The sequence below is a fragment of the Dinoponera quadriceps genome, unplaced genomic scaffold, assembly GCF_001313825.1.
Source record: "Dinoponera quadriceps isolate SergipeBrazil2010 unplaced genomic scaffold, ASM131382v1 scaffold2183, whole genome shotgun sequence".
Taxonomy (NCBI): Eukaryota; Metazoa; Arthropoda; class Insecta; order Hymenoptera; family Formicidae; genus Dinoponera; species Dinoponera quadriceps.
Window position 1 is genome coordinate 988,821 of NW_014556922.1, and position 27,375 is coordinate 1,016,195.

Genomic DNA, 27,375 nt, shown 5'->3' on the forward strand with positions numbered 1-27,375 from the left:
ACCAAGCGGCCTGGAAAATGCCGGATCAACGGTACGATGTTTCAGCAAAAACTGTCTGGAATCGGAACAACCCCGGCTCAAAGAGAGAAGACGAACGTATGTAGGTACGAACGAACCAACGAAGGAAGCAGAGAAGGACGGAGGGAGGGAAGGAGAAACGCTAGCTGCCTAGCCACCAGCTTGCTCTTCAGGGTGGGATCGAGAGCGAGAACCGTGCGGAGTTCTCTTCGTGGTTTCTGCCTATACTGTGTTCTCCCCTCCCTCGCTCGCTCCTTCAGCGAACGCTTACCGTATTACTACGTATATAACGTGTACATATATACCGTGTATGAATTTTGCGTTATGCGCCGCGTTATAACCGTCGCCCCACAATCGCCCGCGCAAGTCCCGACGGATTTACGAGGAAAGTAATACGAATTAAACTAACGTCCACCGCCCGTACATACACGCGCCGTAAAAAAGAGCCCCCGATGAGATCGCGAGCGAGGGTGATTTCCCGTAATAAAATATAATGAAGTTTCACGGACGTATAGCGATTGCATCGGTGCGCGCGTCGTTCTCGAGATAAATTTAACGTTAATTAATTATATTCCACGTGGAGCGATATGCTGTATGTAATGTTGATCAAGTTGCACATTAAACAAATATTAATTTTAGCAATTATTACTGTGAAAAAAAAGAACACTCGTTACCGTAATGCCAGAAAGTAAAGCATTCGAGTGATGTCATGTCGCAAAACTCCCCAAAATAAATTCATCCAAAGATATTCTCTCGAAAAATAATATATAAACAACAATTTCGTGAAATATAGATATACATACACAGAAACGAAAGTGGCCATCTAGAAAAGGAAATGTGAAATTTATCAACGCACGAAATTGAAACGGATAGTTGTCGCGTCGCATCTCTGCAGGTAATTTGGCGACTGACGATTAATCGATTATATCTCGATTTATTAAGATCGTCTCAAGTTCATCTTCAGATGTTCCGTAGCTAATGAAACGAACCATATAGCATTTTAAGATAATCTTAAGACAACCTTAAATATAAGATCTGACTATGAATACCATTCTAAGATAAATTTGATCTAACTTACTGCAGTATGATATTCAATAAATATCAGACTGAATCTCATCTAATTGACTCTAGTATATCGCGTGAATATTATAATAACTTTCCATCAATAGACGCAAGAGTCGACACTGATCTAGTTATATTATTATCTGCCCTTATTTCGCACTTGGTAAAGAAAAGGATAATGGATAATAAACTTGTGTCTCTTACTATAGAGCAACCTACGTAGGATAAATTCGTTCTAACTTACCCTCGCATGATACTCTGTGACCGTAGGTTGCGCTAGAGTCGAGTTGGATCAACCTAGCCTGACTTACTACATGTCACTGCGAGAGGGCAATGATTGCAGTTTCTGAGTGAGAGCACGGCAAGCCAAGGTTGCACGGATCGACATGACGATGCAGGCTAACTCGTCATCGTGGAAAACATCTTTGTTCGCGACTGTCGGGGACGTCATGCGCTAGCCAATCAACCGACCGTTATGTATCCGTTATTTCCGGAAAAGCGAGAGGTTGATTGGCTGCTCGCATCGTGTGGCACGTGCTGTCGCGTCCTCTGTGTGAGAGCCATTACTCGCGCGATACCTGAGACTTCCGGTTCGACGGACTCGTCGATGTTTGTTATGCAGTGCGTCGCACGGGACCGAGCATGAAAACGGCGGAGGGAAAAGTGGTAGTGCTGGGCTCGCAAGGTAAGTGCTGATTGCGGGACGCGACGGTGATACGGGTACAGCTCGTGCCGATTGTCGTTATGCAAAAGATAAAGGAATTCCGTTGAAGCTTCGCAAGACGCGACCGGGGATATTTCGCGCATCCAATTGTACGATTCAGAGATTGGTCATCGTATTCTTGTTCTCGACAAGTCTTACGCTATACAGTTAGAGAGGTTAGCTGTACATTCGAACTCGCGGAGGGAGTCGCTCAATGGAGACGTGCATAAGGAAGACAACGTGCATATTTTGCGCCAAAATATTCGACTCTTGCTTGTAAATGATACTAAAACTTGTTATTTTTTTAAAGCGTCCGAGAAACTGAGGAACGTAAGGGTGAATAACCTGTCAAATTTTCGTAGCAAACACTGCGGACTCAAACAGGCTCAATTTAATCCATTAATCCCTGATTGAACCTATGGAAACGTACAATGCACAGTAACGATCTACGTATTGCTAGAATGTCCATTCGCTCTTTGATTACTATTACTACTACTACGATTATCACCACCACTACCAGTAGAGATCGACTGAATATTGCACATAGGCTCACGTGTGAGTCTGCATTCCACTGCTTATTTACGACCGCTATAAAGTAAGGTGTCGTAATATCTAAGATAGTTACACCACGTGCCTGCGTTGTGTTGACAAAGTTCACTTGGACTCAAGTGAAGAATAGAATTTTGCGAACGTTTCCTCGTGAATTAGAGAAATTAATCTTTGAAAAGCAATATATATATATTTTTTTTTCATTTCAAGTCAGAACGTTCGATCGGAGTCACGTTTATGATTGCATCAGCGCACATCCGCATCACAAATCCCGAAGTCAAAATCCGCGCGTGACACATTTTTTAAATCTCTTTCTCTCATTTCAACGTACTGATAAGAGAGCATGCCTTTCAGGAGAATCCAATCGCATACAATATGACGCATTTCTTCCTTAACACTTATTATTTTGTTGAATAATCACATATCTCGTCATAAACGGTGTTGATAGAACTGCACTTTTCTATAATTTCCTGCTTAGATACCAATACAAAAAAAAAATAACAATTTAGAATCTCATTTATCTTGCAAGGTCAAGGATCATAATTGATAAACTCTCAAAATAAACCGGCTATCGGAAAACATTTCTCCGCAGATAACGTTACTATCAATAACACGATATTAAATCATCAGACCGCGAATCACGATATCATTTTCAGGTGTTGGCAAAACCAGCCTGATCGGACGTTACATGGGAAAGGTGTTCAATCGCCATGAGAATCCCACGATAGGAGCGTGCTTCCTCAACTGCAATCTCAATTTCGAGGACGCCCGGATAAAGCTGCAAGTATGATAAAAAAAATATCGTTTCCGAGTGTTCAAAACCGCGAACGTCTGATGCAACTGCGCGGTACTTTGTGCGACGAATTAACAAGTTTGCGATTCAAGAATCCGTCATTAGTCGTTATCTATTCAATTAACCTCCCAACTTCGCGATATCTTTCACTCCTCATCTCGGCTGTTTTCATTACGTATGTCATTATCATCATATTTATGTTTGAGACGACGCAACTCGATACTTTGTATCCGATTCATCAGCAGATATTTATGCGCGGCAGTTTTGTTTCTGCATTTAATTTCTCATTTGCTTACTAAACTGTTAAAGTAAACGTCCCAGTGATTGAACATACATGTTCCAATATTTAAAATATTATTGATGAAATTTTCTTTATTTAAGATGCTTCTCAATATGCAGAACAATATAATAAATGAAAAGAAATGTTTAGTTAGTTTGTGCTTTTGTTTCACTTATTGATGAGCATCTTAATAAACACATATATATTATTAATGTTTCAATTACTGGGATGTTTACCTTGTTAACTTCTCGTATATTTACTAAACTACTATTAATCCTCCGTTAGTCGCACTTTTCACTCATGAATAGTTGCAATATACTTCACAGATACACTAACTTCCTCATTATTTTCCTCTGCTTCTTGAAACAATTTCTCTTTCGTTAACTATAATAAACCAGGCACTAAAGTACACAAAAAAAAACAGCGAGAAAAGAAACAACTGATTAAAGAACAAATTGACAAATACTAGATGTCTATACTGCGACTAACTGCGGAGGGTTGAAGAGAAATATTAGATGAAAAGCATCGCCCTTCGACGCAGGTATGGGACACCGCCGGCCAGGAGAGATTCCGCTCGATGGCGCCGATGTACTACAGAAACGCGAACGCGGCGATGCTGGTGTTCGACCTGACGGAATACAGCACGTTCTCGGCGATCAAGAGCTGGGTGACGGAATTGCAACGGAACGTGGAGGAAACTATGGTGCTAGTGGTGGTCGGCAATAAATCCGACCTGGTGCAACAACGGCAGGTGGACGACGAGGACGCTCGCGAGTACGCAACGAAGATCGGCGCGACCTACTACGAGACCTCGGTGCTGCACAACGAGGGTATCGAGGCGGTTTTCCTGGCGATCGGTATCGGTCTCCTGAAACTGCAGTCGGGCAATGACATGGAGACCTCCCTGAGAATCGGCGAGTTCTCCAGTAGCTCTTGCATGCGCATCAACGGCATGCCGCCCGCGCCCTCTATCGAGGAGAGCCCGCAGAACATGAGTATCGCGTATGCTATACACGAAAAACCGTTTACCTGCTGTTAGTTTTCCGAAATTTGCGGGAAATTCGCGGGAAAGGGGAAAGAAGGTGAGAAGTGGCGCCTTGCCTGAAAACGCGCCGACGCGTGCACGTGGCACGTTGACCGGCAAAGGAGAGTTTTGTTTTCTTCTTTCTCCCTTTTTCCACGACACGTATCGTCGATAAGCGAACAAATCGTTATCTCGCGTACCATCGTTATCAAAGACACAGGTTGCGTACGTAGATGCGAGACAGACGATGAGCACGACGTCTTCCAAGTTCAACTTGTAGTTTGACTGGTTGGATGCTTGATAGATCTCTACTCTCGCGTTGATTTACCGCTGGCGTTAAGTCGACGATATCAAAATTTTATCACGAGATGGCTAAAGTTAGGATGGAGAAACAGTTACGGAGCTAATTGTTAGCTTGTCTTTTGTTACGTGTAGAGTAAGAATCAAGCAGAGGCGCAAAACGATTTCTAAATTTCACTGCTGTGTTACATTTGCCTGCGCGCGTGCAATTTTATATACGGGGTCACTTAACGCGTTATGTCAGAGTGATCATGTACTTATAACGAGCTTCAAATCACAAAGAACGGCCTTGCGTAACATTGTAAGCTCAATTATTGATCGTACAGTATACAGTTTTCGAAGGCCCTATCGAACTTTCTAATTAAGGTAAATTTCGAATTACCCTAATTAGATTTGATAAAACTCGATCGCCGAAATACGTGATTCTAATGTGCACGCAACTCGTCTCGGCAAGAGATGAAACAAATAGAAAGTTATACTCATAAATTACAGCTAATTATTATGTTTGATATTGTGTTTACTATGTGTTATTATGTATTTATTGCGAAACAGTATTCTCCGCATCGGTACGTAAATTATTTATAAACGGAATATAGAGTAGACGTTGCCTTTTTTTTTCTTTCACAAAGACTGTTCGCACTTAAGTCCCAACATTTTCTTTTCTACGCGGCGAATTGTATTCTTTTTCATTGTACTTCTAAGGGTGTCTCCGGCACCTCGTCGTTTTTATTCTCTTAACGCGTTGTTATTGTGATACGCACGCTTCACGCGCTTCGTCGATCACGAATATACTAGACAGAATTTTATATATACGTAATCAACGAAATAACAAATATATTTGTAATAAAAGGAACACCGACGCTGTATTTTTTTTTCTTTCCGTATCTGTGAAAACGATCTCTCATCTCTTCCTTCGCAGCATGTTTCGACGAGGCGCATACTTTTGGTACGCGAAATACCCATCCGCGAATCCTCTCTGTGTCGTATTTCGTTGAAGATATATTACCATGCAACCGGCATCTGTTGTTCGACGTCCAAAAAGGCTGCGCCTCCTCGGGAAATCTGTTTGCTCGCTGCGCCACGACAGAGAGCGATAATCACACAATGAGTCATTCTCACTCCAAGCCGGGGTCTCGCGGAGCGTGACGTCCCAGCTTTGTCTACGTGTAACTCATCCCATTTTCATTATGTAAGCATGCATTTACTATGTATCTAGGCCTATTAGGGCTCCGCGGCGTCTTCGAAACCGACGTATACCGGAGAGATTCGCGTTCGACTCAGGGTCGCCTCGTACGTGCGTGCGTACGAGGGAGTCAAAGAACCCGAAACCGGGCTTCTCACCGGTAGAATTGGAAATATAATTGGAATCTCGCTGCTAAGAAACGGGGAATCCGTCGAGTCTAGAAATCGAATGGGCAGCCTATGAGCGACGCGCGGCTCAAGGAATCTGACGAGAAATTTGACGAGAGAACAGTCGAGACTGACGAAGAGAAGCCACCGTGTCACGTTGCTGCTCGTATGTAGCGACCACCGAACAGAAAATCCGTTCGATCACAGTTACCCGACGCCTTGTTCGCAGCAGCGCTAAGCTAAATCCGGATCTGACGTCAGAGCCGAAGAAGATTCGGAGCCACGAATACCATTATAATACCATTATCGAGCCGAGTGAGCAACCAGTAATTAGTCTTCTGCCTTCTGAGACGCGTAGCCGAAGTGTAACCTTGAAACAGGCCCGTGATCGCGCCAAGACGTAATTATCCGCGGCTCTCGCGTGAGTAAAAGCGCGCCCCCGGCGATTAGTCGAAAGCAAAGCGCGGCACCGTTTTCTAATTGCGGTGGGATCGATTAGCATGCCGCGAGAGCGTGATGGAGGCCGGTTTTAGCGCCGTTTAAAGACAATAGGCCGGTATCCGAGATTGACCAACTGCAAATCTAACACCGCCGCCAGCCGTTTTAACTGCTCAATCGCCTTTACGCAAACGAAACGACGCCCTTTTCGCGCGACACGCCCGCCACGCGAGAAAATTGTCTCCCCGACACGCGCGAGACCACTCGAGAGAGCTTCGAGGAAGCAGCTTCTCGTCTGGCCGAACCGTTGCGACAGATAGGTGCAGCAGTTTCACTTTCTTCTCGTTAACGATAACAACGCGACGTAAAAAGGTCGCGCTCATGATATAATCGGAATTTTCTGGTAAATAAACGACAACGAGCGCACTCACTTCCCGGAAGAACGAAACTGATAGGCGCGATAAAGTTCAAAAAATAAAAATGACGTAAAAGCGACTTTGAGATAAACTTATTTTTGGGATGAGAAATTCTGCGTGTCAATTTTGATTCTTAGTGATTCGAACCTCCTTCTTTATGCAATCCGGTCAAATGATACAATCTGTTTAATGAGAATGTGACCGATATAACTTTCAATTGTTAAACTATTTATTATAAAAAAGTGAAAAAAAAATACATACATACTACACAATCAATGCTACAACGCTCTTATATTAATAAGTCGTCCAATCACCGCCATCGTCAATTATTGCCCGACATTTTCGAAGCATATTTTCTACTAATTTTACAGTATACTCTCAAGATAAAAATCGCCAAATTGAACGAATCTTTCAATTTCATCGTGTACACTTTTTTCACGTAGTTTCATGTTCATTAATGCCCAGACACTTTCAATTGGACTTGCGTCTGGTGATTGTGATGGCTAGTCTAGTTTCTCGACGTAATTTTCTTCTTTCCATTGAGGGCAAAGACGACTCCAACGTTTTGGGTCGTTGTCCTCTCGAAAGATCCAGTCTCGACCTTTACTTCGAAACTTTTCGGCAAATGATATTAACGCTCACTGGTAAATCTTCCCGACTTCTTGGCACTCAAATTCTCTGTAGGGTAGACCGAGACGATTTGTATCACAGGGAGAATCGGGTCGATATAAACTTTGAGACAGTTGCAATTAATTTTTGTTTCATCGCGCCAGTTACCTCCGTGCGGTTTCCTCGCACTCGTTTGAAACGAGAAATAAACGACAACTGTTTCAAGGCTTATATAGATCCGACTCAATTCAGTCTACTACACTCCGGCATTCGTCGTTAAACACGTCGTAATCGTAGTAAAAGTCAAACAATAACTGAGACTCTCTATACAACGCATCGTAGAGGAAAAGTTCCTTTACCTACTCGTTCGAAAGTAACTCTCTGTAACGGTCTCCCAAACAGAAGTTTGCCCGATCACGCTCTTATTAGACAGACTGCGAGTACTCGTGCAACAGTCATCGGGGAAAAAATTCAACACGGCGACTACAGATTCTAAGAGCGACGAGTACGCGCACGGATCGGAGGAGTAAAGCACCGTGACGAGCCTCCGACTGAATTCTTACGATATCACGAGCGATTTACGCGAGCGAGCGAGCGCGGGAGTACAGACGCGGCTCGATTTCGCAACTCGCGAGCGTGCGCCGATGCGTTAATTAAATACAGCCGCGAGACCGCGAGAGAGCGCAGGAAGAGGAGAGGAGAGATTCGCGTGCGGGAGAGCGCTCATCCTGCGAGGCGGGCACGAGCTCCTTTGAGCGCGCGAGCGTCACATGAGGCCGAGTAGGAGAGGAAAAAACCGGACGAAGGAGCAGAAGAGGAAGAAAAGAGTAACGGCGGGCGAGCACGGGAGGAAGAGCCCAGAAGAGACCAGCATAACGCACCGGGTCTCTGTCTGCCTGTATAAGACAATGATACAGTTACACGATACTCTCAGTAGTGAACCAATCGTAAGAGGCGCGACGCTTCTTCTGCTTCTTCCTCCTCGCCGCGAATGCGCGAAAGTATAATGAACCGCGGCAGGAACGACGCCAATTAGGCGCGGCCGGTTAATTAAAGGAGCTAGCGCTCGTTAGATCTCGCCGGAAGGAGCCGCCCGAAGACAGATCGCCGCCGATCGACGCGATGCTCACTCCGCCGCGGCGTATCGATCGAGTCGGTGATCGCCGTCGTGATTCACAATAGTGAGGAGTTGCGGATCCCCTCACTCTTTCACTCGTACAGTGATCAATCTATCCTGAGCTCTCTCAATAATCCTCATTTCAACGATTATTATCGACGAGGCGACGGGATTTTTACAGTTTCTTTCTCGCCGCTGGAAGTACGACTTTTAACGTCGCCGGGAAATCGTTGACAATTACCCTCGCAATTACAGCGATCGCTAAACGCGCGCGCGTTAACGTATCTTCCACCGAACGGATACCTTTTCAGGGACGTCTCGTGTGAATGAACCGTGATTCATAGATCGCGCACAGAATGGAATGCCAGATAACGGCTAGAGAGTAATAACTAAAGCGCGTTTGCATTAACGCCGACGGGGGTGGAGAGTGCGAATGAAAAGTAATTGAGACAGGAATACACGTCGCATCGCGTTTCATCATAGAGAATAAGTCGGACGATTATCGCGAGTGGGACTTTTGCTCGAAGCTATGTGAGAAAGCAGACAAAAAAGTGCGCGCCACGTGAAGTGACGTGCGAAGTGTTTCCGCAGCGCGAAGAATCTGTCAACCGGCGATGGAGCGTCAACGAGTGTTGCTCGTTTTTGTCATCTACTTCCTGCGATCCTGTCGAGTGTCGCACTCGGTCGGCCTGACGTTTGACAATCAGCTGGTGATCGTCGCGAATGGTAAGTGACGATGATCGATTGCCGAAATGCCGGGCGCCGTATTTGACAATCTGGTAATAATAACAAAGCAATCAACTACACGCAGACTGCTATACGAGAGTGGCCATCGGGTCCAAATTGTCCGACACGGACGTCTTCTCCAGCGTCACGGTAGCTAGTATTTCCGAATGCGAGGACGAGTGTTCCAAAAGGAGGAATTCCTGCAACGCGTTCGCTTTCGGGTACGCAAAGTTGCGAAAAGGGTAGACAGAAGTCTAACTACAAATGCGAAAAAAGACAGAAAAATACCCGAAAAATAAATAATGGAAAAATAAGATCAAAGAAATAAGCAATAAATGAAATATATAAAATATCCTAATATCTGTGGGAACATCTAAATATTTTGAGAAACCTTAAAAACAATTGGAAAAATAACTAAAAAAATTCTCCCTCCACGATTTGCGGTATTCTTTCTTCGAAATCATTCAAAAATTGTGCTTTAAATGTATTTTACATATCGTTAAAAACCAAAGTAGGTATTCAGGTGTTCTCCTTATACTGGGACATAAATATGCCGAGACCTACTATCTTCGTTTACGGTTAGTGGCTGATTAATCTCCAGAATATCATTACTATATTGGCATATAGGATCGGCATCAAAGGTAACGGGACATGTGCGCTGAGCACAAAAATGCCGAAATTCGAAGAACTGGAATCCCATATCGATTACGATGTCTACTTGAGAAGTCAACGCTCACCGGATTGCGAACCAGATCGGCTCTACAAAATGGGAAGCGGCGGTATCGGTCAGGAAAGAAGAAACGAAACGAGACCGACCACGCGATTCGGTAGCGGCCTTTTAGGCCCGACAATGCCAAGTGTCCAGTCATCTTCCAGGTATGATCGTCCGATCATTAACTTCAGACGGAGAACAATCCCGCAATTAGCATTTCCATTGTTTACCTGTCTCAACCGTGAGATTGATACTTCTAATGGAAGTTCGTACAACGTACGCATCCTCACTAATGGATGCGTCACCTTGTATATAATATCGTTAATATATAAAATATGATTTTTTAATAAATGAATAATTCGAACAAGTCACGACGTAAGTATCGTATCTGAACTATAGACTGTCTCGATTCTCCTATTCGTTTTATCAAATATAAGCTAATAAATATAATAATGTACATATGAGCCTTTCAGAAACTAAACTGCTCAACTCCACTTTCCGTAAATTTCTGAATTTTCGAGCACATGACTAACGTAATGCTTAACCCGCCAAAATTAAGAAATTTGCAAAGTGCGGGATTAGTCAGTCTGGCTTCTGAAAGACTCATGTGTGATCTCGCACGATTTTTTGCATGCGATATCACGCCCGAAGGATCATGGGAATGCCTAACGTCGCCAATAATCCCCCGTATCAGCAAGGATACACGTCATCTTTCGACGACGAGCGCCGGATCGGCGACATTCTTCGGAACAAAGGTCCGCTTACCGGGAACAATCCTTTCGGAACCAAGACCGAGAAGATCGACAACTACAACGATCTATACCCGAACCGGAAGTTCGCGTTCGATCATAGGATCAACTACGACCCGAATGGCGGTCGCTCGGATTTCAGTGGGCCGTTCTTCCAAAATCCTTTCGCGGACGTGAATCGGCTGAACCTCGCGTCTCAATTCGACAGTGATCTTCACTCGTACAAGACCCTCACGGTCCACAACGGGCCCTTCGAAGTTTTCTCAGGACGTATCTTAATCCACGATGCAGCCGGGAAGTACAAATCGCCGACGGACTTCGGATTCTGGAACGATCCGATCAAGAATCGAAACACGCTCGCGAATCATCGCCTCAACCAACATCGAGACCACAGACTGCCCGACAACGCGTACAAGAGTCACGGGATTATCACGAAGCCGAAGCAGAACGAATTAGTCACGGGGAATCGCGATATCGAGAAAGTCCCCGCCGCCCGTCCGAGCATCGACGGCTCTTATGGTTTCGGGAGCAACGGCGCGAAGACCTCGTACGAAGGATTCAAGGCTACCCCCGCCGTGATCTGGAGACCAGGATCGTTCGACGCTTTTCCCGGCTTTGGCGCGAAGATCAGCGAAAAGTCGAAATGTAAGTGCCAATTCGATCTCATTTCTCGACGAAAAGATGAACGCGACTTTTCTCTCTCGGGTTGCGCGTGTAACCTCTCTCCTTGCAACTCCAACACCTCCGGGAAGCGGAAACGCGAGTCTCCGTCTTTAACGAGGCGTTACACGAAAGACCGGAGGTACAAATCTTCGGCCAATTGTCGCTCCGCCGCCGCTTCGCGTATTATAACGCGCACGTGAGCCGGTGTGCAACCTCAATTTTTCAACGCGGCAATAATCGCGCGGCTGCGACCGTGTACGTGCTCCTATATTCCCGGCCATTCGATCATCACCTTCTTACGTAAAACGTAACATTGTTCCGTTACATTAATTCCCTCTCATCCTCGCGGATTCTTCGCGCCTCAAAACGCCCGGATCGCACGAGGCTTCAAATTATCGCGCGCGCGTCCGGTTCTTCTCATTATTCCCACGCTACTTCGCGCGCACTTTCGATGAATTAATTATATACCGTGAAGTTAGTAATATTCCATCGCGTCGTACCTACCCGCACACGAAGCCAAAAACGATACTCGAAGGGAAGAAAGCTACAACAGCAAATTCGTTATCCAGCGCGATCGCTAACTCAACTTGCTCGCCGCGGCAAACCGCTGGTCGACGTTTATCGAGCCGCGTTCATCTGCGAATCGACGATTGACAAACGGCAACGGCATTGACACGGATTTTTAACCGTATGCGAATTACCTCGCTGCATCCGTCCACTTCCGGCGTAACGACTCTTATCGCGTACCTCTCTCGCGCATCTTTCTATAAATTCCACGCGATCAAATCATTCGCTGTCCTTCTACAATTTTCAGACTACAAAGCAATAAATAATCAGAGAGAGAGAGAGAGAGAAAGTGCGGGATATATTATTTAAATGATAAAAAAGAAAGAAAAAGCTTGAAATCTTGGGAGGATAGACGAGTTTTTTTCTTACGTGTAATTTATCGTCCGAGCAACGACCTGTTAAAGGAAACTCGATGACTTTAGCGATTGTGCCACCGGAGGACGAGGATGACCGTTGCATAAAGGAGAAAAATAAATGTCGAGACGTTACAGGACGCACGGCTTCCGGCTCGCGTGATCCACGGACATGAGACGCTTTTACTTTCGACAGTTGGTATAGTCCCTCATATTCTTCTGCCTGCGCTTCGATTAATTGCGCGCAACTTGTCCGTCACTTTGATCAGGAATTTTCGCAATCGATTAGGCGCGCGGCTTGCGGCACACATTTGCTGAATCCTTATCCCCGGATTCAATTCTCGCGAACAACCTCGAAGGTAAGATACAAGAACCGCGTGAGGATCACGTAATCGAGCGCTGGTCTCGAATCGCGGAAGTGTAACTTTGCTGAAGTTATAGCGCGACAACGAGAGCTCAGCTGGCTGAAATAATTGAGGTAATTGTGACCCTGACGAATCTTGAAGGACGTGCGACGGCACCTCCCTTCTAAAGCGTGATGTCACTGTTCTTTGTCGCTCCTTGGCACAAAAATTCCTTTTAACGACGGAAAAATGCAAATGGTTCCGGCGGTTGGTTACCCAGAGAACGAATCTTACGGGGAATAAATTCTAATCTCCCGCGTGTATTTCAGTCGAAAAAAAAAAAGTATCTTCCAGAGAGAATTGACGAAAACGCTCATAGGAAGGTGTGAAACGGAAAATCGCTGTGTATTCGTGCGACTGAAATACCAATTAAATCTTACGGATAATAACCCGAGTAAAAATAAATTATCCCATAATGCAAACAGATGCACGATGAAAAAGTCGACGCACATCCCGTAATTACCGAAAACACATCCGCCCGGCTCGTAATCGATTATGCAGAATTGCGTCAAACGACGACGCTTGTCGGGAGAACGAAGCTCTCGCGTGTCCGTGAGCAAGGAAAAATGATAGTAAGTGGAATCATTAATGATCATGTAACGCTCAGACCCCTCCCCCGACGTGTGAGCAGTTCCTCCCACTATTGCCGCGGAAACGTTCACTTTTCTATAAAACGATGCGAACCCGTAATTTCTCCGTTACTTTTTGCGCGATTTTCAAGTTTGCGCCATTTTTCGCGCGAACGTGCCGGAGCGCGCGAACCACGACGGCGGCGGTGTGACTCGTCGGCGCGAACATTCCTTCCTTCCCCGGGGCCACGAAAATGGCCATGCCTCGCCGCGGCTCACGGCGCGTTATCGCGAGAACAAATCGCGGCTCGAATGAAAACTCGAAACGCTGAGGAATCGCCGAGCGAATCCTCGTACGCGCGTTCGCGCGGCGGCGGCCGTTCCTATCGCGCGAGAGCCGGCCGATGCTACAGCCGTGCATCTCGGTAAACCGATTTATCGTCGAACGAAAGAACGCGGGAATCATGTCGGCGAGACCACGGCGGCTGTGGACCCTTGTGTTAGCAGTGATTGTCCAGCGAGCCGCCTCGGACTCGATTATCATATTGGAAGATGAGTGCTCGCGTAAGTCTCGCGTGGGAAAAAGAGGCATGTCGAAAAGTGCAAATTGAAAATTCGTTTTGCAGCGTGCTACAGGAGACTGCTGTCCGGCAAGAAGAGCCTGGAGCTGCACGTCAGACGCGCCATCGAGTGCGAGCGGATCGAGGACTGCCATCGCGCTTGCGATTACGAGAAGCTCTTCGCTTGCGAGGGTTTCAATTACAGGTAAGACTGGTTACTTTCGCGAAAATTCACAGACGTAATTTCTTTCTTGTGACGTTGTGTTTGAAGAAGAAAAAAAAAAAAAAAAAAAAAAAGAAAAATCCGTCGCGTTTCAAGAGTAATTCCGAAACGACATAGTGGAATTTAACTCAAGCCCAAGTTAAGTCTCCAATGGGATTTGCTCGACGAACTCGATTTTTAGTTAAGATTTTTAGTCATTCAAGAGAAAGACAATCCTTTGTACATCCCCCCGACAAGATAACCAAAAACGTAATCTGTGTAACAGTTAACGGTGATTATTCACGCTTGGAGTCGCTCGACGATTTTACGCATTTCTCTACACACGCGCGTATGTGTATCTAGGGTATGTATCATCAAATGCACGCGCGAAATACAATACGTACGTATGCATGACCCACCGCCGTGCGGATTGCATCACGGACAATTTGAACACGCCGCAATCTGTGACACGCTTCTCCGTCGAGAGACGATCACGCACACGTATCGAAAAAGTCGCTACCATTTGTCGATTAACGTACCCTGACAACTACACATACGGATAATAACGCTTGTCGAACTTAAGTTTTATTTACATGCGAGTCTTTGTGCGTTGAATTACGTATTAATTGGTAAAATTATGCACGACTTTGCATACAAAGACGTATCGGGCATGGAACGAGAGGGATGTGCGAGATGACATCGATCCCGTACTCTCGTATGGACCTCCACCGAGACTTCGTGTCGGATCCTCAATGCGACTATTACGAGAAGGACCCGAATTGTGTGGCAAACACGGCAGGAACGCGACCATCCTGGTGGAATCAACCGTCTAGACCTAGCCAGACCTACGGTATACCTTCCGGCGGAAGGCCGGAGGCGAGGTGCGGCAATTAAAAATTTGGCTACCGATAATCGAATCGCTTTTACTTTACATCATGTTAATAATGATAATAATAATTATTTCTAATTAATTATTACTTATTTTTATTATATTATATTTTTTTAAAAATCGATCAATACACAATAAAAGATTTTGTGTCAAAAACGGTCTACTGAAATTTTGTGTTACTTCAACAAGGCAAATATTTTAAAAAGTAATATGTTAACAAAATGAAGATTAAATTTAATATATATTTGAGTACTTTTTAACACATTCCTCATGTTAGAGTTAAAAATTTCAGTGAACTATTTTTAACGCAAAATTGTTTACCATGCACGAGCAATTTTCATTAGAAGTCATTTTCGTTTGAAGCAATCGGCACCGGTAATTAATTTTTGCGGAAGGCGGTTAATTACAACAACGGCAAAAAACGTTCGTTTCACGGAAGCGATTCGGTAATTTAACGAAGTTTACGTTTACGCAACTATTAAAGCGTGAATCTAAATGTGCTTCTCTCTTCCCCTACCCTCCTGCGCCGACTTCGATTCTGATCCGCGCGAAAATTTAATTAACGCAAGACCTTACACGCCCGATCGACGTCCTCTGAACGAAGTGCCGCGACCTTTGGATTACGATCGACGTCCCCTGAAGGAGATCCCGCGGCCTTTGGATTTCGATCGACGCCCCGCGAACGAGATTCCACGACCCTTGGATTATCCTCATCACAGACCCGTAGAGCATGACCGGCGACCGCCCGTGATCTACGGAGAGCCTCATCGCGTGCTCTTCGACGATACGTTTGGTCAAAGGGGTTATCCCGACGAAGGCTCGATACGAAGCGGATACCCAGTGCTAAGACCCGAAGACGGATTTCACCACAGCGGCCGATTTCCACCTAGCCGACCCAGTGATGACGATTTCTACGACCGAAACTTGCCGTGGCCACGGTATCCGAAGTATCCAGACAGAAGAATCGATCACGGACCCACTCATGATATAGGTAACGTTTGTTAATTATTCTCGCGCGTTTAAATGTCCTGCACTAAAAAAAGAAAAAAGAAAATTTTGATGAACAGCAAAATATCAACCGTTTATAAATTAAACCATATATTATAAATCACATATACAAAACGCGGATTCGTGATCGCAATCCTAAATCACTCATGTATCTGCGTTCGTCACATTGGAATGCAGGTACAAACGAGATCGGTCCTTACTTGCCTGAGCATCGGAAAGACCCGAGTCGCGATTGGGATCCTTACGGCACCACTTACGGCGGTTCCTACGGCTACAACACGAATTACGTGGGCAACAAGTTCGACATACCGAAGTATTATCCGAAACAACGGCCTAAACCGCAACGACCCTATGAGAACGAGCAATTCTACGGCGAGTTTTACAATTACGGAGGCGCATTCGGATATGGCGACAATTACATACCAGCCGATCAGGATCCGCTCTATGGCGATGTCGGAAAGACGGACGAGTGCTCGGTCAGAGCCGGCGCGGGATTCAGACTCGGTAGGGGAGTCGTTCGTAAAACATACCTGACACCGAATCTGGACCAATGCGAGAGTCTGTGCGTTAACGAGCAAAACTATATCTGCATGAGCTTTAGTTACAGGTATACCCTAATCATCCTACGAAAAAATCATTCAAATATACAACGTAATTCAATACGATGATAATTTATTAATATTATATATAATAGCATATATAAAATATTATTATATTATTATATATAATATTAATTTAATATAATATTAAATAATATTACTAATATATATAAAATTATAATATCACGATGATATTTCGTACAGGTACAATGTAGCACCTACGGATCCTACAGACAATTGTCTTCTTAGTGACGTCTCATATAAAAATTTAAATTTCTACACGGACCTCGAGCCGGATCGAGACTACGATATTTACGCTATGATCGCCAATTCGAGAACTTGCGGCACGAAGAGAGGACCGAGTCAACATCCTCCGGATGGTATAACGTTTTAAACGAAACGATTTCGCTCTTGGCCTATTTTAATTCGCATGTAATTTGATCAAAAGAGAGAGAGAAAAAGAAAAAAAGTCTTCAAAGTATTTCTTATATCCGTTCCCTAAATGTTAATTGGATGATAAAAAAATAACTTGCAGCGAATGATCTAACTAACGCATATTTTGTCGTCCCGAGCGTTGCACTACTGCCCCGATTACGTTATACGTTCCGCTTTGTGTTTCTGGTAACAACTAAAATCGCGACGGAAAACTATAGAAATGGAAGTAGAGAAGAAGAAAATGAGAGAGCCGACTTCTGTCTTTCTCGATTTTCCTTGATATTATTCACAAAAATCAGGATGAGGATTTTTGTGAAACTTTTCTAGAATGTTTTTGGAGGGTCAGAAGCGGATATGGAATGCCGGACGATGTCGTTAGGAAATCGATAATAGTTGACAGTCTAGGAGAATGTCAGGTAGAGTGCACAGTAGCGCATGATTTTACGTGTAGAAGCTTCGCGTACAAGTAAGTATCGCATGTACAATAAAGCAAAGCATATAGTATAAGACATAATAATGTAGTATTTCAAATATAGCAGTTTCAAATGTTCTCGATAAAATAGCATGTTATCCTGTATATTGTAATGCAGAATATATTCAATATATGCATGTAATACACAATGCAGATTATATAATATAAAATAATATAGGAAAAAAAAATATATATATATATGATACACAACATGTAGTAATAATATGCAAAACTTAAAATAAATTTTTAAATATCATCAGTAAAATAGCATGCCCTCTATATATCTCTCTGTATATTGTGATACGTTTCAGATACGGATTAGATCAAGGACGACAGGACATTCTAACGAATTGCTACTTGAGCGACTGGCAATCGCAGGATATTAATCCTTCTAATATGCCGGATATGGACGGCGCGGAATTATACGAAAGAGGCAGTTTCGGTAGAGGATGTCAACCTTATTCTGTGCCATTTTTTAATACCGGGCGATTCAATGGCAAACAGTTTTCACAAGAAGATGAAAGTACATAAAAGAAATATTAATCTACATATGTACATATTTATCAGAAATATTTAGTATAATTATTGAGACATCAATATCTTTCTGGAAGACCAAAATTTAGTATCATTGTTTCTCATCATCGTAAAACCAAATGCAACTTCATAGGTAACTTTCACTGATAACATTTCTTTCAGTATGCTATTCTGGATATGATAAACCTTGCAAATTGACGCCTTACGCCGTGCTCTTGGCGACGTACGTAAACTCCGAGCAGAATTGCCGGCAAAAATGCTCGAGAATGAGAGAAAGCGACTCTATTCCTTGCATGTCTTACAGCTACAAGTGAGTATACTTTCACGAAGAGAGAAATATGGATATTGTTTCGAACTTTACCAGATTTTAGATGAATGCGATAAAAAAGTATGCACAATTAGGCGAGCTGTGATTTTAAATTGCGTCAATATTACTATTATTATTAGAGATTAAAAAACATGATAAAGTGACGCTTTCACAATTCATTTGAAAATTTCGAATTTATATCAATAATAACGTTTACTTTCTCGAATGTATGTGAATGATATAACGTTCATTCCCTTCGGTCTGCAGGATTACCACTCATGGCACGGAAGAAAATTGTTTACTAAGTGACGTACCAATAAGAGACTTGCGACCGGGTCTCGACTACGTCCACGACGATGATCACGTCCTGTATGCCTGGAAGGACCTCGACCCTCAGTGCGTGGTCACCGGCTACTCCATTGACGACGATCATGCGTTTGGCGGACCAGGTCCACTGAGGCCGTCTCTTCCAGGCCCGTCATATCCTAATTATCACCCAGCAGGTGCCGATTACCCGAGCATGAGACCCGACGACGCTCATCCCGATCCTAGACCTTTCTTCACAATGCCGAAACCGAACGGTCATCATCACGGTGTGAGACCATACGACCCGGATAGGCCCGACCCGATCAAACCGTATCGTCCCGGATACAGCGGTTACGATGACAAATTTGCATATGGTATTCGTCCCGGTGAAATTGGTTACGGACACGAATCTTTTTATCGTAAGCTAATTTCACGATTGTAATCGTTATTTATGCTGCGAGATCTCAAAACCGGTATTACTGACGAGATCGTGAATGAAATTCAATTTATTTTTCTGTTCCGCTTTAGCCGGTGAATATTCAACTTTCCGTTATTACACGGTAAACGGTTATCCATGTAAAAGAGGCACAAAATGCGAGAAGAATAAGATTGCTGGATTTTGGTCCTGCGAGACCGAAGGAAGTGAGTTCGGTAGCTGGGATTATTGCTGTACACCGTCTCAACATTGCGGCTTCTCGCAAGGATATCATTACCCATGGTACATTGTTATAAATAATATCATGATAAAATTTCATTATGGCACGTATAAAAGTGCTAAAGAACACGATCTTTACACTTCAATCTTTCAAATCGCGACGAGCATGTGTTAAACGCGAGGAAAACATTTTTCACTGAATATCAATAACAAAAAACAAACGAACTTTCCTCGCACCGAGCACACAAAAACGAGTCATATCACTGATCGCCCCTGTAAAAATTCAATGGCAACTTAATGACAACACTCACCGAAAATGCCTGTGGCATTCCTCACTCACCATCCAATGAACACCAATTTTGCTGTCTCTATTGTTTTTAGGAGGAGAGAGTGCGGAAGCTTGCAAGTCGCAAAATGCCAAGGACGATAGTGTAAACAATTGCCCGGTGAATACTAACGACCAAACAATAACATAATATCAATGTGTAAGGGCAATAATTTTTTTCTTTTCCCGCATCCCCTGTGCGACCGCACTGAACGGGACTTGTGTTGAGGCGGGATGGTGACAGGTCTAGCGGGAGAGGCAGGACGACTACACTATAGGACTGCGGAATTGATTTGTGCTGTTAAAATAAACTCCCGCAGCATGATCCGATTAATTATCGGTATGCAGTGATTCATCATTAACTTTGCGCCCTTTATAGGGATATTAGCAGTTAGCTAATAGTTATACATATTAGCAAATAGTTAGTAGCTCCTTACAAATGTTATAATTTCCTACTCAACAATGTAAATGCAATATAATGCATGCGTAACAATTACATTGTTGAATGGGAAATTATAACATTTGTAAGGGGCTAATTGTTAATGTGACATGTCACTTCGACTCTACACAAGTCCCCTCCAGTGCGGACGCATAGGAGACACGGTAAAATTACAAATTATTGTCCGTACACATTGATATTATGTTATTGTTAGTTGGTAATATTTACCGTGCAGTTGTTCACTCCATTGTCCTCGGCATTTTGCAGCTTTTTCCCCGATCGTCCACATCTCGTCTTAGGAATAAGAGAAGGTTTCTCACGCAAAATTCAGGCGTTACGCAGGCGTTCCGAAGCAATAATGGCGGGAATGCATCGAAACGTAACTGCCGTATTTTCTGCAAATTCGAGAAAACTTCAATACGAACCCAATACGAACACTCACCACTGTTGACATTTGTCGCATTCCCGACTCGGTCGCCTGGTCCCCCGCAGCTTTTCGCGAGCACCCCCGCACTCTCTCTTCCTGGGGACAAGAGACAACTTTTCATGCAAAATTCGTTACTTTTAGGTGCCACGTCGGTGTTTCGGAAGACCAATGGCGGCCATGCAGCGAGAACTACTTTCCGTACCTTCCAAGTCCACGACCCTCCGTGCATGGCCCGAGCGGCGGCGACGACGATCATCACCATCGACTCGATCCTCACGGTGGTCCCGGTTACTACGGCAGGCACTGGCCGATCACGTACCTGCACCGGGAGCCGCCACCGAATTGCACGGATTCTTTCGCGTCAGCCGACAACAGCGGGAATCGTCGAACGAACGAGACGACACCAGCAACGGCCGAGAAACCGACGAGCATCGCGATGTCAACCGAGACTAGCGACGGCAACAGCACGACCGCGGACACGAGAGCGTACCGACGACGATTACGAACGAGAATGACGCCGGCCAACAACGATACGAGACGCGACCGCCCGATATACTTACGAAAAACCGGCGTCCAACCGTTAACGGCGAACCACGCTCATCGTCCGGGAGTACGTGCCGCGCGAATCGAGCAAGTTTCAAAACCGCCGCGGGCCGTTCCACTCGGCGGGCACACTCCCCACACCGTTACCGCCTCGCCACGCCCGACAGCTGCTGCCGCCGGCGGCGCCGGCGCGCAACTCGAGCGCGTGCGACTCGACGGCGGGATGATCAAAGTGCCTTTAATTGCGCCAAATAATTCACTGCCGACGGGAACTTAAATCGTCTGATATCGATTTCGAATATTCAACGCCGTGATTTCGTCATCATCAGAGGAGCGGTATATCGCAATTGGAAGATAAGAGAGGTTTAATTGTATTAATTAAGAGTCGGTCTAAGCAGAGTGACGACATAATGATTTCTATTTTTGGTCATTTATGATCTTGCGATGTTCTGCGACTAATGATGAACGATTTATAAGACGTCACTTCTCAGACAAGTTAAATATATTATGTTGAAGATGTCTCACAGACGTCCGACGGATATCTTTTTGTAAATTATAGTATTTTTACATCCTAATTGTAAAATCATAGATTAGTAACATGATCTAAACCAGAAAGTATTAACTGTAATTGGATACGTCCGTTTTTTTATATTGAAGGGACGAATTTTATAATATCTTATAACATAATAGAATCCACTAGACGCTGTAAATGTTTAAGCGCCGTGATGATTAATTTGTAAACAAGATTCTCGCAATAAAGTATTAACGCATCATCACTCGTCATCATTTATTCTTTATTAGATATTTAATGCTTTCCCATTCTGAGTGTTTCAAAAATCTGCGCCAATAACACGGCTTAATCATTATCACCATCGAGCCAGTTTCGTATTGTACGATCCTGAGCCATTCAATAACTCGGAGCACTTCAATGATTCCAATGACGTATTATTACGTAGCCCGTGTGGTGCCAACTTGAAAATTCTAAATTTCGTAAGTCTTATATAATATAATTCGCTCTCCTCTCCGTGCTCTCTTCTTACAATATCACAGAACAACAAATTCAAAAGATAACAATAGTTAACATTGCTTAAAATTTCCTCTTGATTCTTTAATTATTTTTTTATGTGAAAAATTCAAATATTTCGGGCCCAGTATCCTTCAAGCATCCAGCACTAGCTAATTCACCATGGTGGGGAGCGACAAAAACCTCCGGAGACCTATGCAGTCAGTTCTGTGTAATCTACGAGATAACGTGGATATTAACGTGACGTTTCTTCCTTTCCTTTTAGACCTTCGTCTAATTGGTTATATTACGCAAGAGCACTTAGTCGCACTGAAAATCGATCAGTTGTACCATCGGCAAGCAAGACAAACTGATGTGCTCACGTCGCCATGTCGACCAAAGAAGGAACCGATATAACAGGTAAATCAATATTACCATTGTTTGTCGAGTAAAATATCATTTAATAAGTATTTCTATTTTTATGTGTCATGTTGAAAGAAAGAAGAGTAAAAATAATCCGATTAAAAAATAGGAATAGGAGTGGAGATAAAATGGATTATAAATGTAGATGGCAGAGAGTCAAAGGTTGTCTCACACACGCGTGTATACAAACAAACTTTTTGACTTTCTATTATAGAAAATCAAATTTGATTACTGATAATAAAGATCACGAAGCTATAATTGCACACGCATAATTGATATAATTATAATTATGTATGAATATAGCTAATGTACAAAATTAATAATTAAAATTGAAAATTTATGGAAGACCGCTTTAGAGTATTCCAAAATTCTCGGGTATCATTTTCTTTCGTTCTTGAATTCGAATGAACTTTTCAATCTGCTCATTTCATTGCGCAGATATGAGAATTAAATACAAAAATAAGAGCGAAATCTTTACGGAAGATCAGCTGGTGAGCAAGGAGCCGATCACGCAGTTCAAAGCATGGTTCGAGGACGCCTGTAATAATTCGCAGATTGAAGAGCCTAACGCGATGATGGTTGGAACGGCGACAAAGTAACATTTGTACTCATATCCCTCTCTAATACATAGTAAAAAATATTTTTAATTTATGTTAAAATTGGTCTCCATTAAAATTTTTGTGTTAAATTTTTAACCATATATTATTAACGTATTAATTTTACATTAATATTTCATATAATATCTATGTTACTTTTCAACATATTCACTTTATGTTAAACTAATACAAAAATTTGAATAGACTATTTGGTATATGTGAAATGTATTAAATTTAACAGAAATTTTTTACTATGTACGAACTAGGAATTATCCGTCAGAATGCCGTTCTTTCTTGAAAAAGAATAAAATCCGCACTCATTATATTAGCGAGCCGCAAAGAGCGATATGCAATGATTTAACGCGACATTCATCGGTGCAAACGTGACGTGTGAATATATTCTTTCCTTTCTTTCCTCAGAGACGGTGCTCCGTCCGTGCGCGCGGTCTTGTTAAAGAAGTTCAGCACCGAAGGTTTCACGTTCTACACGAATTATGAAAGCAGGAAAGGCCGCGAAATAGTAAATTTCATATATATATCTTGACAAATTCGCACAGAGAAAAGAAGAAAATAATGTTAATCGATTTGTTTTCAGGCTGAAAATCCACGCGTCGCACTCACTTTCTACTGGGAGACTCTTCGACGAAGCGTACAGTATATTCGATACTTAATTAAAATTTTTTTTTTTCGATTGCTCTCTAGACGTGTAACTTTCTTTTCGTAACTTTCTTTTCCTTAATAATCATCATCCTAATCTTTATTTTAAGTTTCTCGATGTCTAATTATTTTTCACGCAAATACACGTACAGATACGTATCGAAGGAATCGCGGAGAAAACATCGGCGGAAGACTCGGATCGTTATTTTCAAAGCCGGCCGTATGGGAGTCAGATCGCCGCCGCTGTCAGCAAACAAAGCAGAGTGATAGCTGGCAGAGATGCTTTCATTGAGAAAGAGAGGGAAGTTCTCGAGCGTTCTTCTTACGTTGAAAGACCGGATCACTGGTAAGTAGTATTGTAATTGATCTCTTAAATGCGTTCTACAATGCGTCAGACACTCCGTTGCCAACTGCGAAGAATAACAATGAACTGTTAGTTACAAAAGTGCTATTTTTAGTTACAATGAGATGTTGTTATCGCCAGTTGTTATCGCCAAGAAATTCAATTTAAACGACTCTGCTTTAGCAACCGCGATTTTCTATTGCAACCGAAAATAGAACCTTCTAACCAGTAGTTGACATCCTTTGCGACTGACGACGAGGCATTGTAGAATGTCTTTAAATCTTAATCAAGGATTAATTGTTAAATCAGAATATAAATGCCGTCTACACTCTACTCTTCTTCTTCTTTCAAACGTGAAGCTCCAAGTAAAATTGTGAACTTCTTTTTTTGCTGTATTTGTTCTCAACTTACGATTAGATAAAATATGTAATTTTCAGGGGTGGTTATCTCGTCGTGCCGCATACCGTGGAATTCTGGCAAGGTCAGAGCGATCGTCTTCACGACAGAATACGTTTCAGGCGTCCGAAAGAGAACGAGGAGATCGACAATATTCTCGTACATGGAGGGGAGGACGGATGGGTTTACGAAAGACTGCAACCATAAAAAAAAGTTACGTATTATCGTCAAAAAAGAATAATAAGAAGAATAATGAATGAGGAGAATGAAAAAGATAAACAAATGTGTTGCCCTCGCAATTAATTACTGCAACATTCCAAATAAATACCTGTTCCACGAAGACAATAATATATATTAGAAAAATAATGTAGTTGTATAACGTCAAGGCAAAAATCTTGTCTTGTATAACAAGGAGTTGCAGACTCTTTAATGTGTCCTCCTTGTAAGTTTCAGTATTTCACGATTCACACCTGAAACGTACGCATAATTGTTATTACGTTGAACAAATGAGTAAAAAATATATCTGTGATCATCATTAATCACCATCTTGATTTCTCCAGACCATCTTTACGTCAAAGTATCCTTCCTTCAGTACAAAACTCTCGAACTGCCTCATTCCACCACCCACGCCGAAATAATAAGTCTTCCCGGCGACGAATCTAAATAGGGACTTAGTCTTTATAGCTACTTGTACAAGAATAAAAAACTTGTGCAAGATACTGTGTACTCACACAACGCCCTTGATCTTCAACCTCTTCTTAAAAACCTCGTGCAGCTTGCTGTAATTGTCCGGATTGTAAATCGTCTCGCTTGTAAAAATGTAATCGCACCTTCTACCTTCGTCATCGTCAAATAACGTTGCGAAAGACCCCCAATCTCCGGCATAAAACTCACATCTAGCTAATACGCTCGCACGATCGTCGAAGTTCAACAGCACGTTCGGTATAGTCAAGGATCTTAGAACTTCGGCATTCTAAGGGAAAAAAAATTATTTCGTTACTCGCGCGCGCATGACTCGTCTTTCGACACGATGCTTGTAAATTATACACGAACATAATCTTGAAAGTGGACCGTGGAATTCTTGAGAAGAGCAGTAATGCCAATTAATCCCGCACCGCATCCTAAATCCATGACGAGCTTATCCTTCAGCTCAATATCCTCCTTCAGTATATACTGGCCCAAGTCGAAGGTGCACTCCCATACTTTCAAACCACCTGAATTGCATAATTAATTCTTAATTTAAATTTAAATTATATTTTACTTAATTTAAAACTTAAATGAAATTTTAATTTCGAACATTCGGACGAATAGCTTCAAACCTTTGGCATATTGTGCATACACAAAATTAATTTTTTATAAATTTTACTCGAACAAAAAATTTGGTTTAACACTGTTTCGGAATATTTAATATAGACAATTAAAACATAACAAGAGAAACAAAATCCAATTGAATTCTCATTGAAGGAAAAATAAACTTTGGATTTTCAAATACAATTTTAAATTTATTACCTTCGTATTTAGCTGGAATAAGATCGGAATGTTGTAACTCCGCCTCGAAGATATCCTGCTGGTTTTGCTCCCACTTACTAATAAAATCTTCCATTATTTTATCGAAGCGAATTAATTTCAGATTGTAACCAGGCAACATTTTCGTCTCTGTACAACAATCGGCTTCATATTTCTCTCCAATTTGTTCAGACGTTATTTGAAGTTTTGATGCAAGGATCCACGCTAAATCCTCTTTCTTTTCACCTTTGTCCTCTAAAATTATTTAAACAACTGAAATTCGTCGAGTGTACAAATACTTCGTGAAGAGAGAGTCGTTCGAATTTTCGCGGGGTGGCAAATCAATAAAGTACTCTAACCTCAAATTACTACGGGGGGATCTCTTGAGAGACTTCTGATAAAATAATCGACATACCTTCGTCAGGATTGACTGCATTTCTTGCAAATCCGAATTTAAACATTTTTTCGCAGAATTTTAGAAGATGTCCCAAAATCGAGAGCTTACACTTTCAGTAGAATTAAAATATCAACCATGATTAGACATCATAAAACACAACGTTTCATTGCATCCGCAACGGTAAGTCAGGAATCTACTGAAATACCGACGAATCTGTGACCTGCTTGCACATAGTACGTCGTGACATCTGGTATAAAATATAAGAAGTTCTAACACCAGTATAAATTCAAAGCATTTGAACTAAAGAACATACTGGAATAAGCACCACCTTTGTTTTTGGCAGATAACCTCATGCCGAGAGAGAAAATATTTAAGTAGTATTTCTATCTTTGTTTGTTTGTGTCCATTTTTGTCTTACTTTAGCCTATATAGATAACTATATAGCATGTTAATAAGACAGAGAGCGAAATATTATTTAGACGTGGCCTTTGTCGTTTTATCCTCTTTTACAGGTCATGCTCATTCCAGTTTGTTAATGAATTTAATGATCGAAAGGGACAGAAATACCTTATAGATATTTTAATTTTAAATGCAAGAATTTAAAATTGTTACTGCAAGAAATAAAATGTTTTGCAGAATGTATCGATACAGTTATCATCAGCGTTAAATACATCAAGCTCGCACTTAATATCACTCTCACATATTAATATTCTTCATTTCTAGATGATACTATCGAAGAAACTGTCATGCCGTTATTTTTACTTTGTTCATTTTCATATTATATAACATACATAATTTTTATTTATTACATAACATTATATAATACAAATTATCTAGTAACCACAATCTCTCTCTCTCTCTCTCTCTTTTTCTTTCCCCTTTTTTCTCCGCATCACGGTGTGACTTGCAAGACTCGCTTAGCTCATCGCACATCACATCGAGAAACGTTAA

General features: G+C 42.5%; 4 protein-coding genes across 7 annotated transcripts in view; 2 read left to right on the forward strand and 2 right to left on the reverse strand.

Moving 5' to 3' along the window:
• The window catches only part of LOC106748384, a 154,400-nt gene extending 152,869 nt beyond the window's left edge, over positions 1-1,531 (reverse strand). Inside the window, exon 1 of the mRNA XM_014626839.1 lies at positions 1,392-1,531. Within this exon, the coding sequence (XP_014482325.1) occupies positions 1,392-1,531 (140 nt within the window). The remainder of the gene's footprint in view (positions 1-1,391) is intronic.
• Positions 1,444-21,380, forward strand: LOC106748385. The gene is given in 18 exon segments (XM_014626840.1): positions 1,444-1,765; positions 2,989-3,116; positions 3,947-4,439; positions 9,471-9,606; positions 10,013-10,261; positions 10,749-11,491; positions 14,029-14,167; positions 14,824-15,039; positions 15,480-15,609; positions 15,612-16,044; positions 16,239-16,668; positions 16,865-17,040; positions 17,423-17,561; positions 17,879-18,090; positions 18,264-18,411; positions 18,676-19,133; positions 19,243-19,432; positions 20,702-21,380. Coding segments are annotated over 18 exon segments (5,142 nt in total). The 5' UTR covers positions 1,444-1,722.
• A 554-nt stretch (positions 21,381-21,934) lies between these two features.
• LOC106748472 (pyridoxine-5'-phosphate oxidase-like) lies at positions 21,935-25,060 on the forward strand. Of its 4 annotated transcripts, none has more exons than XM_014627008.1 (7): positions 21,935-22,093; positions 22,393-22,526; positions 22,968-23,124; positions 23,546-23,645; positions 23,721-23,774; positions 23,935-24,128; positions 24,563-25,060. In XM_014627008.1, the coding sequence occupies exons 2-7, from the start codon at positions 22,496-22,498 to the stop codon at positions 24,726-24,728; spliced, it is 702 nt and encodes a 233-aa protein (XP_014482494.1). In that variant the 5' UTR covers positions 21,935-22,093; positions 22,393-22,495; the 3' UTR covers positions 24,729-25,060. The 4 variants fall into 4 exon arrangements, with proteins under 4 accessions (XP_014482494.1, XP_014482493.1, XP_014482492.1 ...); XM_014627007.1 differs by lacking the exon at positions 21,935-22,093 and adding an exon at positions 22,106-22,327; XM_014627006.1 differs by lacking the exon at positions 21,935-22,093 and having other exon boundaries at positions 22,106-22,526.
• LOC106748471 (histidine protein methyltransferase 1 homolog) lies at positions 24,900-26,603 on the reverse strand. Its single transcript, XM_014627004.1, has 6 exons — positions 26,443-26,603; positions 26,031-26,282; positions 25,575-25,735; positions 25,253-25,494; positions 25,065-25,180; positions 24,900-24,991 (listed from the first exon to the last, which is right to left on the reverse strand). Exons 1-6 carry the CDS (start codon positions 26,486-26,488, stop codon positions 24,948-24,950), a joined length of 861 nt encoding a protein of 286 aa, XP_014482490.1. The 5' UTR covers positions 26,489-26,603; the 3' UTR covers positions 24,900-24,947.
• Between the last annotated feature and the right edge of the window lie 772 nt (positions 26,604-27,375).